Source organism: Calypte anna, chromosome Z, assembly GCF_003957555.1.
Source record: "Calypte anna isolate BGI_N300 chromosome Z, bCalAnn1_v1.p, whole genome shotgun sequence".
Lineage (NCBI taxonomy): Eukaryota > Metazoa > Chordata > Aves > Apodiformes > Trochilidae > Calypte > Calypte anna.
The window spans coordinates 8,916,671-8,935,389 of NC_044274.1; the positions used below are offsets into that span (position 1 = coordinate 8,916,671).

An 18,719-nucleotide genomic window follows, 5' to 3' on the forward strand; every position below is an offset into this window, starting at 1 on the left:
CAGTTGCAAGCTGACTGCAAAAAATTCAGAAAAAGTTGACTGGGAAGACTTCGGTGTCTTGATTTTCAGAAACAGTTATAAATTTTATATGTAGCAGATAACTTTTTGTTGTTACTGTTTTAAAATTGCTAAGTTGTTTTCAAGTACTCATTGAAAGTCAGATGCTATTAAGGTTTTTCAAGCCAGCCAATGGAAAGGACTAGCAGTTTCTGAAATATGTCACTTCAATGAAATTACTGTTTGTTTTGCATGTGATACTGAGCCATCTTGGCTTTCGCATCCCTCCTGAAATATGGTAAGCATCTCTTTATTTTGTTCCAGAAGACAGAAAACTCTTTGTGGGCATGCTCAATAAGCAGCAGTCAGAGGATGACGTGCGCAGGCTATTCGAGGCATTTGGCAACATTGAGGAGTGCACGATCCTTCGGGGACCGGATGGAAACAGCAAAGGTAAAGTGATGGCTTGTGTAAAGCAGGACATGGAGGCAGTTCAGATATATTATTTTCTGTATGTGGAAAAGTCAGTAAGTAGTGACTAAGAGAGCATCTCTCAGATTAGGAGGGATCATGTTTGCTAAAGGAGGGTGGTTTTTTTTTTCTGGTTGCTGTCTGCTTGTGCATGACAAGAAAAAGCTGATTGCACCCAAAAACCCATGCCCCCAGCAGACCGCATGCAAACTGATTCCTACTGTTGTTTTCTCACTGGGCAGACCTTGCCATCTGGACTGAGGACCTCCACATTCACTCAAGATGTGCTCTCCCCATCCCATTTTTTTAAACCAAAACCAAGGTTACTACTTTGCATCGTACCACGCCATCTTTGACCAACACCTCTGCTTATTTCTCACCCACCATCCCTTCTTCAGGTGGTCTTTTCATATATACACTGTGGCCAGTGACCATAATTACAAGATTCAGGTGCTTATTTAGATATTACACTCAGTGGACGTTTACTGCTTGAAACACACAAATGCTTCATTGCAAAACTAGGTGCCATTTTTAGTCATAATTTTTTTTCCTGGATAGCACAAAAGTTACTTTTCTACAGCCTAGGTGTAAGAATGAGGCTTTCCTCTTGAACATGAGGGTCATTTTTTTTCCTCCCCATCACCCTCTAGACAAAGTAGCTTCAATTTGAATAGGAAGCCCTCTTCTCTTGACAGCATAATGTGCCCATTAAATATTGATACATGTATAATATATCATAAACTGTACTGGAATGTTCAACATTAGGGAAGAAACCAGTTCTGCTGATGCAGTTCATATCTCACTGGATATTTTGACATGTGACAACATCAGCCAGCATATTTTTGCAACAGGGAGGCAAAAAATCCAAATCACAGTGATATAGTACAGAAAGATGTCACTTTCCTGGAAAATCCCCACTAGAAAGTGGTGTGGACTAGGCTGGCTTAGAAGAGCTCCAAACATCATAATAGGAGGCAATTAAGCACTCCATTCACTTAACAAATCAGTACATTGGGAAAAAAGGAGGAAAAAAAAGTCTATCTGCCTCCAGCTGGAATTGTATGGAACAAAAATCTAATGACAAAGGAGTTAAACTGAGTAGTAATAAAGGCAATAAAGTCTGAGATCTGTAAGAAACAGGTTCCAAAGGAGATCCAACCCACAGGCTTGTATTCATACTTTCTTTTTCTTTCTTTTCTTTCTCCTTAAACAATTTCATTATAAGTCTGAACCTGAGTGGCAGCTCCATATTGCTAACCAGTTTAATTATTAGTGCTAGTGGTCTGCAGTCAGAGGCTTGCATTTCACCAAGCTGTTCAGGATCAATACTGAGCCTTGACAGAGTTAATATTACCAGCTTCCATTTGCTGGTGCTATTTACTGAGAATGTGAAGCTCCTAATTTACACACACAGTTACATACACACACACACATAGCAGTCAATCCAACAGAAAACTTAAGGCTAGAGCCCTTATCTTAGGAGACAGTCAGGCAAGCCACAACTCCCACAAAGTTATTTCCACTCTGTAATGTTTTCCATCTGCCAGAAACCAGTGTGTGACACACACTGCTTGTGAGCTACTTATTTTGGGTAAAGCCCATAAGGCTTAAATTCCACCTAAACTGAGACTTAAGCAGATTATCTAAGTGCAAGATAGCAATCAGATCCTGTAGACTTCTATCCTACACAATCAACTACTCAAAGCCCCATCAAGCATCTCTGTGATGAGCCTTTAAGTCCTCCAGGTAGATGAATGCTCTGGGAAGGTAAGGCCCAGCTTCCAACCTCAAAACTAATAGAGTCCAGCTACAGCCAGAAGGCTTTCTGGACCTTGCCTAAAGCCATGGGTGATGTCCTGAGCCATGAGGAGTGCCCTACACAGGGTTGCAGCAATACCTGCTGCATGAACTATTCTGGGGTAGGCATGGTGTCTGAAGCATGTGACCAGGTTGCAGAAGAGCTGGGACAGAGGCATTTTTTACCAGAAGGCACAGCAGAGCCTGTCTCTTCTGGATAAGGTGGGAGAGGAAGGAGCCTTCCCTGTGCCCCTCTGGGTAAAGCTCACCAGAGCACAGCCAGGAGTCCTCAGTAGAAGCCCACAGGTGAGGAAGGTGAAGTGGATCCACTTGAGCAAACCATCAGTACCCACAGGGCCTGCATGGCTGCTCTCTAGACAGCCACATTTTTCCTCCTTTTTTCCTTTAATTCCATTTAGCACTTGTCTACTTCAGTAACTCAGAAAGTAAAGATTTCCCAGAGCACCAGAAGTTCCACAAGAGGAGTCTTAAGACCCTCTGCAATTATAACCTTAGGTCCTGACTCTGCAGTCCTTTCTAAACTGACAAAATGCTCAGAGTAGCCCTTTCAGCTCTATAATCTGGAAATCAAGGAGGAAAAATATGTGAGCACATGTACAGGTTATATTTCTCAAAATCCCTTTAAACTCAAGCTCTGCTCCTGTCAATGGGACACCTTTGTTTGGAGAAGGGTGGCATGACTCACTTCCTCAGCTCATGAGGTCCTGGAGTCAATTCTGATGAAAATGAGAGGAAAGATTAAGGGCATGTTTAGTATTGTGTACCAAAGCCATCCCATGGAACACATGGAGCCTAATGCTGGGATCTCTGCTATTTCCTTACCACTCTATACTAGTGAGAGTTGAATTTTCACTTGTTCTGCTACCTTAAAACCTACTGAAAGCAGTAGGAGGGATCCTATTAGCATCTTAGGCATTAAACAAGATAAATGCCTCAAGCTCCCTTCATTCCCACCTTTTATCCAGATCCACTGATCCGTCAGGTTCCTCATCACAGGGGTGAATTTCACCTAAAGAGAGTGAAGCCTTCAACATGACAGCAATGCAGCAGCCAAAATTCCTGCTCTAAATGCAATGGGTGACTGGAGCTGGAAAGCTTTTGTGTATTTGCTAATCAGCATCTTCTTTTTAGAGGCAGAAAGTACAAAAGAATCTCTGCAAATAATTAAACACCCTAATTCTGGATTATCTCTGATTAATGAAGAGGAAAGCGCAGTATCTCAGGAGCCCTGGAATGCTGGGCTGCAATTATGTCATAATTGATCCCTATTGTTTCCAGCTGAAGTTTATCTATCTCATTTTCTCATGATTGTCTCCTTTCAGCTCTTTATAAATTAGATCCAACTATTAGCACCAATTGTTGTGCTTTTCCTGAAATACAGCCTATACACAGTGCTGAGGGTGTACTGCAATGTAAAGAGTTCCAAACTGTAAGCTAATTTTGTCTGTGTGCATTATTTTTAGATGGGGCTATCACTGCTTCCTTCTGTCTTGCTTCTCTCAACTCGCAGTGATGATTTTGGGGGTCATTCTTCTAGTTTGCAAGTGGGGTGTTCTAAGGCTGCAGTTTTCACTCTTTAGGGATCCATAAGGCTGAGTGGCCCTTCTAAAGATCCTGCATAGGCAATAAAGGAGAGCTGTCCCATTGGCATCCCCTGTGCAGTGATCTGCACCCCTTCAAGGAAAGAGCTGGGGTTTTACAAACTGATTAAAAGCTCAGAAGAAGAAGAACAGAGGAGAAAGAAAGCCAGAACTTCTCAGATCTGTCCCAGTCTATTTCAAAAACATCCTTAGCCTGCAGAAATTACTCTTCAACTCTCTGAGTCAGTTTGCTTGTAGCTAAGAGTGTTAGTAATGCTTTCCCCCACTCTAGTGGTGCATGTGACCCTTTGAAGTGTTGATCATTTCCACACCCTAACACATATTCATAAATACACCTTTTTGCCATAGAACTTTATGTAAGAGCTCAGCGTGGGTTTCCTCACATGGCAGCACAGGCTAGAGAAATACCATCTATGTTTCTCTAATGCCCAGAGGAGAACACCCTATACAGGCACTGCCTCTGCAGTTGTGGAAAACCAAGATTCAAATTTTGGTGTTGGTAAGATGGCAGTCATCACATACAGATCTCTCCCACCCTGCTTCTTCATCAGAAGCTCTCTCATGTTTTGTCAGACCAAAGCTGCTTGAAGCCAAGCCAAGCTCTGAGCTGCCTACCATAGGGCTGTACCAGACAATGATATGATAAGGTGCTTTGTGGCTTTGAAGTAACCTGAATGCCTTCTTTACAGCTGTTCTGTGGCTGCTTGTAATGTGTACATGCAGCCTTCTGATAACTTTTACACAATTCCTTACCATTTCTCATAACACCAGAGGGAAGAGAATTCAGCATGAAGTCCAATTCAATAAAAGGAAATTAATTTTCACCCAATAAATTATAAAATTGTGCAGCACTCTATAGTGGAATGCTGTGGAGGACAAAACAGAAAAATATACTTGCTGAGTTTGTGTCCATTGCAAGCAGTGTGGAAGTACTGGATGAAGCTCTGCCTTAAGCCATCCCTCCCCACAGCCACCCTTATTGGTCACTTCTGAGAACAAGGTACTGGGGCATATGGACATTCACAGTAGCCATGCAACCTTTCTTACATTCTTCTTTCTCCTTTTCCAGGGTGTGCATTTGTGAAATACTCTTCACATGCAGAGGCCCAAGCAGCCATCAATGCCTTGCATGGCAGCCAGACAATGCCGGTGAGTAGCTCTATAACACACAGGCAAGTGAGGATCACTCCAGACTTTGCTGCCCCATGGCATTACTGAGGAGGAGGAATGATTTATCTCTGCAACTTCTCTTCTAGGAAGGATGAATATCAGCTGAGGCGTGCAGAGTCTTGTCTGTGCTTTTCTCACCAATGGAAAGGCCAGGATGACACTGTCAGTTCACACAGATGCAGAACCCCAAGGGGTGCTGTGTTTTGTCACCAGCAGCTGTGGTGATCTGAAAAGAAAAAAAAAAAAAAGAAAAAAAAACAAATGACCTACGGTTCATTGGCCAAAAACATTGGGTCAAGCTCACCATGAGTGTAACCATCCAAGATTCAGAGGGATGAAACAAGCAAAAACTTGTGTCTGAGGACACCTTTGCTTTCTCTCTCTAAAGAGTCACTGTTTCTAGATGAAGGATAAAGAACTTGCCAGCTTTCAACAGAGAGCAGTATGTTGACAGAATAGCACTGTAAGCTTGAAACAAGTCATGGGGTGATGGGCAGCTCTCACTGCTGGTACAGAAGTGCCTAGCTAGGCACAGATGTGGTCCTTATATCAGACTTTTTAAGTTAGTCAGACCAACTCCTGGATCCTCATTAAGGGAAACATTTGAGGGATCATTCCACTTGGATTAGTATCTATTAGTGTAGAGTTTTGAGCCTGATAGTTCAGGAAAACAGAAAAGGAGATGCATTGTCTGCAAAATTATATTTATACACCATCACACAGATCAAGAGGAATGTAAGGCATTCCACTGTCAGTAAGGAAAGACATCTAGTCCAACATGTTTTGGTTTATTATAATACTGTCTTATTTTTATTACTAATTATTCACAGTGTAAATCATGAAAGGCTAAGGATCATGCCAACAACTTGGAAATGATACAGGAGAGCTCAATTAAAAATATTTAAGAGTGTAAAATCTCCCTTTCAGTAAAAGACTAATGTGAATTCATTAATTTCTCCAAATAAGTTTAAAATTGGCCTGGCAGATTGTCTCTAGGTCTTTGCAGGGACAAAAATGGAAAAATCCTTTCAGGGGAAAAGGTTTCTAAAAGTAGCAAATTATCAAGATCTCATTTTTTGGAACCATATCTTAGCCAAATCAGTTTTTAAATGATACATGTGTACCAGTGACACTACTAAAAAAATTCTTAAAGTTGGGGTTCTCAATTTTTTCAAGTATTAGAATACTTCTAGGAGTCTCTTTCTAAAAGATTGCTTCTAACAAAACCAGATGTTGGGTTTGATAGTGACATCCCATAGCGAAATGTTACAGGCATCTTTCCTGGGACAGGTCAGAGAGATACTTCTAATGACTTTCTTTTCAACTTTGACTCAGAATGATAGTGTCCATCAACTGACATCAGCAACTGCAGTTCCACAGGGTGTAGTATCACAAAAAGATGTAATAAAACAGTCAATCTCTCTCCCAAAAATCTTACAAACTCATGTGCCAGTGGTGGGAACAAGACAGGAGAAAACAGGCAAAACTCAAGGAAAGCTGCATATTTTATCTAGCCAAAATATCCATCTCCTTCCCAATCAAATATCTTTTCCAGTTTTGTAATATTTTAAGTATGAAAAAAAATGCTTATCTCCTGACCACTTGGGAGCAAATTTCTGTTCCATCCTGCTGATATCAGCTGAGCTTAGGATATGCAAAGCAATGAAGAATGTCACCATTTCACAGGTCAAGTTTTTCACAGGACCATTGCTCCTGTTGATGCTTTTGACTCAAATACATGTTGTGGAAGTGTTCTTGAATAAGATGTGGTAATCTAAAAAAGCATCACAATTTAAGCATGACTGAGTACATGTCTGAGAGTCATAAGTTTCCGTGTCTTGACAAGTTTCCGTGAGTTGGCTGAACCTCAGCAGCAATCCATGTAACTATTCTTATTTCACAGGAAAGGCACAGAGAAAATTATTAATTTCATCCTCTTCATTATAAGCTATTTGGCATTGCCTTGTGTCTCATGAGCTACAAATAGGCACATGGGCAGTTACCATGGCTCAGCAGACTCGTGAGAAGCTGTCGAGTGTCTGCCACTTGATGCAGACATGGAGCACACACTGCTTCTCCCACAAAAGGGCCCCAAAATGCTTAATGCACTTCGAATAGGATGGGCCAAATCCTGCAACAGATCCCCTTTCTCATCCTCATTTTCATGGTGCTTCAGGGTGTGCAGCCTGTTTCAGGGCTTAGATGTTCACAGAGAAATGCAGCCACCTCGTGGTGAGATGGCAATGCAGCCCTCGTCCTTGGAAAGGAGGAGTGTGTTGCTGCCATCTTCCTTCAGCCCCCCCTCCCACTTCTCTCACCATTAGGACTGGCCTCATTTGTCCAGCTGTGATGCCAACTCCAAGTTGTTCCTGTGGTTCAGCCAATTTAAACGTCTTTTGCCTTGTCCTCGTGTACTACCAATGGGGCATCCATCATCATTCTTGTCAGGTCTCAAGCCGTTCGTTCCTGCAGCAGACTCCTGTTTCTCCACAGCTGTCAGGATTATTGCTCTACTGTGACTTCCTGTTCACACAACATATGTTGCCTAATAGTTTCAAAAGGCAACTTTCTTTTATGAAAGTTTTTTTATTTTCCTTTTTTTATTAACCTTTCCTTGGACATGTGCCTGACCGCCATCCATCACAAGCCTACTTCTCTATGCAAGGCACTTGTTTCTCTTACGGCCCCACCAAACAGGTCCACAGGTTTTTCAGTTTTCACACAATCAATTGCCTTTCACCTAGTCAATAACTTTCCCCGATTCTCTTACTTTTGAGCAGGCCCAAAGTTTATTCTGTATCTGCCTGCCAAGAGACCTATTTAGGTCAGATTGCCTATCAATGTATCAGCTTTACAGTAGCATTATACTTGACCTTCATGTCTTCCTTCATGAGAGATCATTTTGGTTTTGTACTTTTTGCATGTATTTTTAATGTATTTATAACAAATACATGTCCTGCACTTTTAGCTTTGATTACTTTTTCCCCTCCTGTCTCTCTTTCCCATCCATATGGGGCATAAATGGGTCATTTCTTCTGATTTTCTTCCCTTCTTCATCCAAGCCTTATCCCTAGGTGCCTTATTCACCAACACAAATTCATCTGCATTTCTACAGTGACAGCTTGCAGATATAACTTCTCTACTGCAGGACTGAGTCCTGTTCAACCTAAATCTTGGCCTGTCTTTCCAGAATCTCCAAGTGAATGTCTAGTTGTCATATCAAGCACAGTATGTATAAAACAGAGCTCTTGAACTTTTCCTCCCAAATCCTGTCTTCTCTCCTATCCGCCTCCATTCCCCGTCACTGTGGACAATGTTATCATCCTCCCTGTCAGTCACTCTTCTACCGAGGCATCATCTTCATCTTGGTTTTCTTCTTCACTCCATGTCTTCATATCCAAGTAACTGCCAAGTGTTGAGGAGTCATTCTGTACAACACATCTAACACATCTAAGATATGGCCTTGTCCATCCACCCACATAAAATAAACTCTCCTCCACACTTCATCACACATACCTAAGTCACAGAAGCTTTCATCCTACCCAGAAGGTATGCTGGGCTAACAGCTATACTACTGTTGCACCTTTTTCACCATCTCTCCCACAGTGGAACCTCAGAATCACCTTTGTTATGAGTTAATTCCTGCAAGGGGTAGAACAGCAGTATTATCTGCTTAGTCTGCAGAGGTGAGAAGAAGTAAAAGAGTGTGATTCATTTTATTTAGGCTTAACAGCCTAAAAGCTTGTCATTTATTCTAAACATATCCTAGGATTCCTAGGAATCTAGACATTTCTAGAGGCTTGTGCATTCTTCCCTCTATTTGTGCAAAAATGGGCCAATTCACATTCCAGCCATGTTTGTCCCTTTCACTGGCTGTAATGGAAATCTCCATAATGGCATAAGACTAGATACATGAGGTGTGACTCTCACTTCATTCAAGACATCCAGAAGATCTGGAACAATTTCTGAGATTTTCATCTAAGTGTTTGTCATTTAAGTTTCTATAATAATCAATAGAAAGAAATAGGTACCTCTGGAGGAACTTTATTTTACAGAAACGTATTTTGAATACTGTCAAAGTAAAACCCAGGTAGAATTGTGGTTTTTAGCTGATTTGGTGCTAGGTTCCTATGGTCTGCCAGTTCCAGAATAGTGGTTCTTTACCTTAAGTGCAATTTAGAATGAAAAAAATTACCCATACGCCTTACCCATACGCCTTAAAAACAAAAGCCAAAAGCAGTTGCTTCCTGCATATGCCTCAGAGTCCACTATTGCCTTTGCTCACTAGTGATATGCCTATGGCAACCTGATATCCTTCCACTGCACTTCCACTGCTGTGGATATCTTTGCTGGAGCTCAAGATCTGGGGTGACTGTATAGCAGCTAACATTAGTGATCTAATAGCCAGATGCTAAAGCTATTCACTCAGCCTCTTCTCTCTTGGTGATTCCTCCACATAGATCAGGCATGTGGCTTAAGATTCCCTGACTGAGCCATGGAGGCATCTGCCTCTCACTGAGTGTGCAGAGTGTACACATACTGTCCATGTTCTTCCCCAACCAAAGCAATCTGGGATTCAGAAAGCAGACATCCCACATCAGAGCCCCCTGTCCCCTGTTCCGTTAGGTATGCTGTGAATTGTCTCATGTACTGTGTTTATTCTATATAATTTTTAATTAATTACATTTAAAGCCATTAAGACTTCCAAATCCCTGTTAGGTGGCTTCCTCCACCATGCAGGCAAAGTCCTCTTCAGTTTTAATATAGAAGTCTGCAGCAACGTGGTCAAACCACATCACTTCTTCTGCATCTAGGCAGTAGCATCCCAAGCTTATCCACGCCTGGCTGAACATCTTCCCTGAAAATTACTTTTTTGGATGGAATCCTTGGTCTTGTGAAAAGAAAAGAAAATGTGAGACTTGGATACAAGCACTCAACAGATGTCTGCCTTTCAGAGAAAGATTCAACTTAGTTGAACTTAAAAAAAAAAAAAAAAGTTCAAAAGTACTGCAATCCAAAACTTTGTTAACACGGGAACTTTCATTTCAGTATTTTTTTTTTTGTGCAGCTCTTACCAACACAACTTACAAAAACAACTTCAAAAGTCTCTTTATATCAAATTATGCAATTGTTGCTGTGTTGTTAGGTGACAAACCAACTAGATCTCTAACTGTTGTGTCTAATTTTTATTTATTAATCTCAATATATGAATGACACAACACCTTGAACAAGGCTGACTTTCAGTCACTGTCCACCATGTTCTTTGGAAGATCACCCACAGCACAGAAATTCTCAGCCAAATACCATTAAAAGTCGGGTGATTCTCTTCTTACCTTATTGAATGTACTCTCTAGCCTACCCTAGTGTAAGAGATTTTTGCTGTTGGTTAAGCTGGAGGAATTTTTCACCTGTGTTTTACCAAGTGAGAGTGACCTAAATATAAAATCATCAAAAATTGCTGCAACAAAACATGAGTCATTGTCAGCACACCACGTGCAGTGACTCTCTCTCAAACTAATGGCAAAGGGGCCACTGGTTCTCATCTTCCTGGTGTCAGATGCTCAGCCACCCCATCAAAAAAACCCAACTCTGGACTGCATTTATGACTGCTATTATTATTCCTGTGCATTCCTGTGGTGCAGTTAGGACTTCACAAAGCACTGTGAAGTTGCTTTCAGACACAGTCCCATTACAGAAAGTGGCCAAGCAGCTGTTCTAACCCCCTGTCAACACAGCAGAGGAACATTTAGGTGAATTAAGGGTGGAAGGGAAAGCAGCAAAAGCCTGCAGAAGGAGCTCTGAGCAGGTGGAGGGAAGAAGTAAAATAGGCCTTTGTGGGCACAATGAAGCTGTAGCCCGGGCACCTCTCTTGCAGAGCAGTGGGGAAGAGGCTGTTATTATGCTTGCACACTGGCACCAAAGTGCTGAGTCTGCAGATACACCCTGGGAGGAGCAGCGCGGCGCCTCCGGTGAGTGGGGGGCCACAATGCCGTAGATCAGCTGAGGTATTTTTAACAATTATTTTGATATAAACAGCTCTGAACTTGCTCCCATGTAAATGGGAAGCAGTGGGGCTTGTAATTAGACTTGTGTACACTTTCATAAATTGCTGAGAAACATCAAAGCCGTGATAGAAGGCTGTGGTGCACTTTATTTCCTTCTTCTGTTCTTCTGTTAATTGAATGGTTGATGTGTGGATAGGAAGTGTTGGCTTCGCGGAGTACTATTTACAGACCCGCTGACAGCTGCACTGTGAAAATTAACAGGAACAGAGCAGCCTCTGTCACAGAGCTTCCCATGAGGGACTTGCTTCAAATTGGATCATTTCTTTCATAGGAGAAACTTTCCTCATCTTCCCCCCCCTTCTTCACAAATACACACACACGCATCCAGCTGCACTCTCCCCTTTCTCCTTCAGGCTCATGGCAGCTTTTAGCAGTCAGAAAGGGGAGTTTGTCATTTCCACAAAGTTGGGAGAGTTTGACTGCAGTTCAAAACTTGTTGCATATTCCAGTTCCAGAAAGACACATCCTCAGGAAGCCAACCAAATCTGTGAGCTGAGTGCATGGAGCCACAGTTTCATGTTTCCAGGTGTTACCTCCACAAGAACATGCTCTTCTCCCTCTTAGAAAAGCTAGGAGGTTTCCTCTCAGACTACAATTGAAATGTGGTCATTCTTGATCTTACATGGCAGTGCTGTGTACTAAGTGCCATACAGTCTTCTTTCAGGGAAGATCCCATACTCAGCAGTTTACCCACTAAAGGCCAGGGCTGACCCAGATGAATTACATAGAAGTGTTGGTCAAAGTATAAAACTTCTGGGTGACATGTAATCTTATCACCTGTACTTCTGTTACTGATGGAGAGAGATGAGGCCCTCAGAGAGAAATCTCTCTGCCCTCAATAATTGCTGTTTCAGAATAGACACCGAAAATGGATGCAATTAGGTCATTCCAATGCCTTGCAGATGAGTTTGTCCTAAAGTTACTCGCCCAAAATCAAAATGTCAAGGGGAGAGTGGGGTATGAACACAAGTCTATCTGCCAAAATAAATACAGAAGTCTGAGGCATCATTTTATGCAGTTGATGCTGGAGAAGCTGATAGAAGATATGTGAGATGCCAACTCAGACCTTTTTCCTTTTTGCTTCATTGTTCATCCGCTCTCTAAATACCATGCAACATCTTTGTGCAGCCCACAGACTAGATTGCTTAACTAATGTAACTAGAGTGTTTAACTAGAGTGTCTACTAGGGTAAGACACAGATCACTCTTTTCTTCCATTAAAAAATAATATATCAGGAACCCATTCATAACTCAGCAGCAGCAGGCTGGCTCTCCTTACGGTAATGAATTATTTTTCTGAATATGCTACAACATTTATAAAGTCACATGTTGTCCTTTGGGATGAAAGAAGTAATGGATGTGTAATCCCTAGGTGTTAATTTGCAGCAGTATCTTCCATCAAAATCCAGTGGCTTTTGACAGTTAAGCCTCACTTTCATTTGGGAAGGGTATTCTGGTTCAAAGGGGACCAAGGTCCATGGATGATCCCACCCGACTACTTCCATCAAGACAGCTGATTCTACAGCTTTGGGGTTACCAGTTTCCCAGTGTTACAATGATTTCCCTTATTCTTTTCATTAAAAGATAAAATAAAATAACATAAAATAAAAATTAGGACCATGTTCCCTGCCTTCCACTTGTTCCATAAATGAACTAATAAATCACATGCTTCTGGGTCTCTGACTAGAAATTCAAGCAGCCCGGATGCCTGACAGGAGGTATGAATCATACTGGTGCCAAAGATGGCCTTTACTTTTCTAGTCACATCTCCATAGCCACCCAGACATCTGGCAGGATGATGAAGAGACCCATGGGACATGATAGACTTCACTCTCTGTCTTCCCTAGGCTTCCTCTCTCTCTCCAAACCACAGCACTCATTGTGTCCAAATGGGATGAAAGAGATAACAGCTCATGAGCAGCACAGCCTCACTTTACACAAAAGCACTTTATTTATAGGCCTCTTTGGCATTCAAATGGGAGCTGGGAATTAAATCAACAGCCACGAAGGTGGCCAAGGGAAAGCTGGAGTGGGATCATACATCTACCAAGAATTGCTCAAGTCCAGGTTTCAGCAGCAGCATTCCAAGGTTTGCTGCCCTCAATTTTTGTCTCATCTGCATAAGATTAGGACTTGTGGGGAGTGAGCAGAAGCTTCATTCAAACATAAGAAAAAATCTTCTTCATTGGGAGGGTGCCAAGGCATTGTCACAGGCTGCCCAGGGAGGTTGTGGAGTCCCCTGCTCTGAAGATACTCAAAACCCATCTGGATGCAGCCCTGTGTAATGTGCTCCAGGTGATTCTGCTTTAGTGGGAGAGTTGGACTTGGATATCTAGAGGTGCCTTCCAGTTCTGACAGTTGTGTGATTCTGTGACAGGGATCTTGGATGCTCAGTCATGTGCAGTGTGTTTGCAACTCAGTGCCACTAAAATGTTCTCTTATGCCACATGCACAGCTGAAATGTATCTCCTCAGTCTGCAAATCCTTCCTCAACATCTGCTTCTCTCCAAGTCATCTTAGGCTGCTCATGTCTTCATCCTGAACTGCCAAGGAAGAGTGAAGCTCATGTGAGCAGAGTGCTGAAGCATAAGGGGCTCCATACCTGGTTGTGATGCCTTGCTGTGAGAGTAGACAATTCCCTTTATGGCCCTGGAACTATTCCACTTCTCTTATTTTCCACATTTCCTATTTAGCTAGTAGGAGAGAGAGTTTCAGATACTGGCTTTTATGGGACTCTATGCTGCAGCTAACAAATATGTTCTTAATAGAAATAACAAGTTATAAAAAAAATAAATGCAGCAACTCATTATTTGTTGCTATAAGAATATTTCCAGGGAAAGTGTATTTTTAGTAAATTCAGAACTAAACACTTCTTCTTTTAAACCATATTCCTCACACTGGGAAAAGGAAATCCCTAACACTTTCTTTTCAATTTTGGATTTTAAGTTTCTCTTCAAATAGACAAAAAAGAATTATTTAGTGCTTTCATATCCCTAAATAGCAGATAAGAATTTCTAGTCTACTGGTATAACAAAACTTTCCACTTGATAAGGCATTAAGGAAGACGAATGATTCTGTGAAGACTTTTATCATCCATAGAATGAGCTAAAAACTGCAGAGCTGCTTTAAGAACCTGCTTTGAAGTTCAGGTTGTTTGGATATCTGGCTTTGATTTGAAGGGCATACTAATACTTGGCTTATTATGTATTGAGTTCTTTTTAATTAGAATTGGGTACAGTGCCACCAGGAGTCAATGATTCTGTTGCCCTGTGGAAAGCAATAACTTTAGCTCAGAGAGACACCTGCTAAGTGTTGTACTGGCAAGTAAAACCTAAATCAAGCTTCCACTCTAAATAAATTACAGCTCCGGAGACCTGAGAAAGGAAGTACCTGCAGCAACTCTCTCTGCTTAGACATTGCATGAAGAATCCCTTCTACCGAGGGAGCAGCATTATCAAAGGGTCTGTCACTCCAGCCCTGGATGAATGTCTCCTTTCCCTGCTCCCTCTCTGTCACTCTCATCTCAAGTGTGTCTGAACCAGCTCTCAAGACTTTACAGTGCAAATTGCTCCTAGTGACTGCTACCCTGCTCATCTTTCAGATGAGATATGAAATTGAAGCCCTGAGTAAAGAAAAACATTACATATTTCACAAGAGGGGAGGGATGTTAGTCCTGGTTTTCTGGCCATCTTCCAACATGGGTAATTACATTTCCACATAGCTAAAATTCCCTCTGCTCAACAGCTTTAATTGGACAGTAGTTTTTTTCTTGCTTGTCTAAAATCCCAGGTTAGGGTCAAACTCCCACTGACGAATTCAGCAGTCCTATTTTCAGTAGAACTACTAAAGCATTAAAAAAAAAATAATCAGGTTTTGTTTTCAGACTTAGGAGACATCATAACAAATGGCCTGAAATCTCATTAGGCTTTCAGGACTTCAAGTCAAGGATCCTCACATGGAAATATTACCCTGAATGTTTTGTTGCAGATCAGCATCCTTCCAGCTCCATTTTAGAAGTTGCGAAGGGAGTCCTAAAGCTAAATTTTCAACACAAGCAACCCCATTCACACAGTGACACTTAGGAAAGTATTCTGATTTCCCCAATGAGAGGTCTTCAACAGCACCTATTCATTTAAGCATCTCGACTGGTGTGCACAGCTAACATTTTGGAAGGTACTTAGTAGGATCTACACATTCTGATCCCTTATACTCAAGAGCACTTGTCACTGGACCTTTAACAGAACAAGGCTTTTTTTTTTTTAATACACTTAGCCCAAAACTTCTAACCAGCTCCATTTGAATTAACCAAGATGTAAAAGTCCACATGCATGACACAGACACCCTTGCAGAAAAGTGCTTAAGTGTACACTCACCTCCTGCGGTACATACATTAGACTTCAAGTGAAATTTAATTTAATGTCTTTGGTAAATTAGGTTCAAGCTCATCAGTTTTTGAAGAAAAAGATGTATAACAATCTGTAGAGATTGGTAACCTGCTGGGTCAGAGGGCACTTGTGAGGATGACTGAAAAAGACAATTCAAGCATATATTCTGCAAGGAGAGATCTTCACAAAACTTTTCCTATAAATGTTGGTTTAGGAAGAAGAAGCTTTCTTTGATGCTGTGGAGTATTATTAGGTCTCTTGAAAAGTTTTTTATTAATTTGTGTATACACTCTATTTGTATAACCATAACTAATGGGAAACACTCCCAGCGACCAGCAAAAGATTTGTTTTTCTTTGCCTCAAAATGAAATATCAATGGATGGCTATTTTATTTTTAGTTGAGTATGAAATTTCACAAGTGACCTGTCAAGCTGCTGTTTTCAAGAATGACTTTATTTCACATGTCAAGACAGGCTGGGAAATTAGTTTTTCCCACAGAGGACTCTGGTTAGGGATTACAAAGTGAGTGTGGCCCAGGGTGATTTTTCCTCCATCTTTTCCCTTACCCCACCAGCCTAGAGAAAGTCTGACTCTGCTGACTAAGGGGAGCAATTCATTATTATGCATGGGAGGGGGACAGGAAGCAAAATAGTCATATTAAGTAGACTTGGGCCAGGAGAGAATAGGGAAAGCATAATAGTATTTAACCCTTATATTATTCTTTTCATCAGTGGATACCAAAGCACTTGAAAAAGGAGGTTGATTTGATGGAAAAGGAGAGAAATGGCAGTTCAGAGCAGTCTATTGCAGGAATGCTCAGTTTCATGGTAGTGGATCTGTAAATTAAAGAAATAAATAAGTCCTTACCTCAGTAAAATGCAGAATTAACACACAGATCTCAAAGTACATTTCAGATGTTATTGACTTACCCACTGTAACTCTGCTGGGGATTGGAGAAATACAAGGTCCAGTCCAACAGCCAAAGAGAGCAAGAGGGAGATTATGTATTACTAATAAATGACTGAGCAGACAGGACCTATTGCCTTTGTCAGCAGACAAGGGCTGATTTACACCACAGTTTAAAGGCTTGCGGAAGCAATAAATAGTCCAGGCTCTGCCGTTTTTACCCCAATGGAAAAACTGGCCCGTTCAGGGGCATTTCTAATGTTATTCCATGGATTTTTAGGAGTTACTGGAGTAGAAAGTAGTCTTGTTCTGCTGTAGATGAACAGCATTGTTCAGCTCTACTGCTAAAAATTCTTCAGTGGGTGGTCTGATAGAGTTTACTGACTGATTTCCTCTGGGCCACGTGGAAGGGCTGCACATGAGGAACCACATACAAAAAGCATCAGTCCCAAGGTCAGTCTTCATGTCCAAGAGCAATGCAGTATCTCTACCAGCTACAGCTCTCTAACTGCTTACGGGAGCATCTCATTGCAGAGCACTGGCAAAAAATCCTCCTTTCTCTCCTCTTTCTTTGTAGTTTGTGTGTGCTCTAACTTGCTTTTTATTTGCCAGTGGCCTTTCTGCCCTGTGTCTATGATAGTGTTGTTCAGAGGCCCAAAGTCCTGCTGTGACAGGCAACCCAGAAAAAATATCTCATAAGAGGCAGTCTTAGATTCCATTGGGTCAAATGGCTGCTGTGCAGTCACTGTGACTCACATCAGGAGGGAACAACACTCCAGGGACAAGAACTTCATGTGGAGGTTACCCATGTTTTGATTATGCCAGCTGCAATAATAGCTTGGTTTTCAACAGTGTGAGGCATCAGTAATTTCCTGAGGCAGTTCTCTGGCCCTAAGACTCACAGGGCAAAAGCAAATAGAAAGAGGGGAAGGAAGAAGACACCAACTTATTTACACTTCTGTGTGCTGCTAACTAAAGTATGTCACATCTTCAAAACCTATTTGCAGAGATGAATACTCATTCACCTTATTCAGTTGAAATATCTTCTGTGCTGCATTGTACCCATCATGCTGCAGCCTCTGTTAGGCAAGTCACAACAGTACTGAACAGCCCAATCTGCTGTGGACCAGTGCCTCCCTCCAACACAGCTGCAAATAGGTGTAAATCATTAGATTCAGGTTACTAAACAGTTTCTTGGATCAGGGTTAATTAAATGAGTGTTGAAATCTAATTAAGGACTGGTCCAGGTGATAATTAGCAGGAAATGTATGCATTAAAATATTCATTTGTTGATGAGCTGCAATTAAGAGTGTGATTTGGGGAAGGATCAATAACTACATCATGTGATTTTAAAAAATGAAGAGTCACCCAACCTTGAGCAGAAATGCAGGGGAAATTTGGCTAGATTTTTTTTTTTCTCCCCCCTGCTCTGCACTTTCAGTTTTGCTCTTACAATAACTTCTGAAGACTGCTCTCCATCCTTGAATAGAGCATTCATCTCTCCATCCCTTTGTTTTTCTGAAGCACTGCTTTCAACCCCTTGTCTTCACCACGTTGTTTGAGTGGGTTATAGATTTATTAGAGAAAGACTAACATGTCAAAAAAGATGCTTTGCCAATGAAAATCACTTCCTCCTAGAACAGGCTGCTAATCCAGGGGAACATTGCTCATTGTGTGGCCTTAGATTGTTTTTGTGTTTCGTTTGTTTGCTTTGTTTTGTTTTTTAATCAAGTTAATTCCTTAAGTCTTTATTCATGGCTGAGGATCAGGAGAGGCTATTGAGCATGCAAAGCTTAGACTTATATATATGTACACTCATAGATGTGGTTTACTGTGCTATTCCCAGTTTGTAGCAGAGCAGCCCTGCTTTTACCGTGGCTATTTTTGTCTTGTTAGGGCTGTGTGTAAACCAGTTAATAACACCCCTTTTGTGTAATCTCAGGCAATCTTACCTCTGCCCAGTGGCAACCAAGCTCCTCTGTCTTGGAGCAGGTTTTTCCCCACGGCTGCGGCCAGAGCCTCAGCTGGCAGTTGCCCCACTGACCATATTTCCATTGCTGAACACCAGCATGTCAAAAGGGAAACATAGCATGGGAGAGTGATGATTTCAGCTGCTCTTTGTCTGTCTCCTGACAGCTCACTTGCCCATCTCCCCAGGCTCAAAGGCAGCCCAGCTCCCAAAACCATCTGCCTCCAGTCAGGGCTGCTGCCAGAGACCCCTGTCCATGTACTGCTCTTACCCCAGGGGTGCTGTGCCATGGGGAATCAACCAGCCCATGAAGTTAGGATGTCCTTGAAGCCAACAAA

The 18,719-nt window shown here is 41.7% G+C and overlaps 1 protein-coding gene across 50 annotated transcripts in view; it reads left to right on the forward strand.

Moving 5' to 3' along the window:
* CELF4 (CUGBP Elav-like family member 4) overlaps nucleotides 1-18,719 on the forward strand; it is a 618,876-nt gene that overhangs the window by 541,178 nt on the left and 58,979 nt on the right. For 26 of the 50 annotated variants that reach the window (XM_030467206.1, XM_030467167.1, XM_030467190.1 and 23 more), the window contains 2 exons: nucleotides 322-450; nucleotides 4,957-5,036. In XM_030467206.1, the coding sequence (XP_030323066.1) occupies nucleotides 322-450; nucleotides 4,957-5,036 (209 nt within the window). The remainder of the gene's footprint in view (nucleotides 1-321; nucleotides 451-4,956; nucleotides 5,037-18,719) is intronic. The other 24 variants (XM_030467157.1, XM_030467169.1, XM_030467191.1 and 21 more) reach the window with 1 other exon arrangement.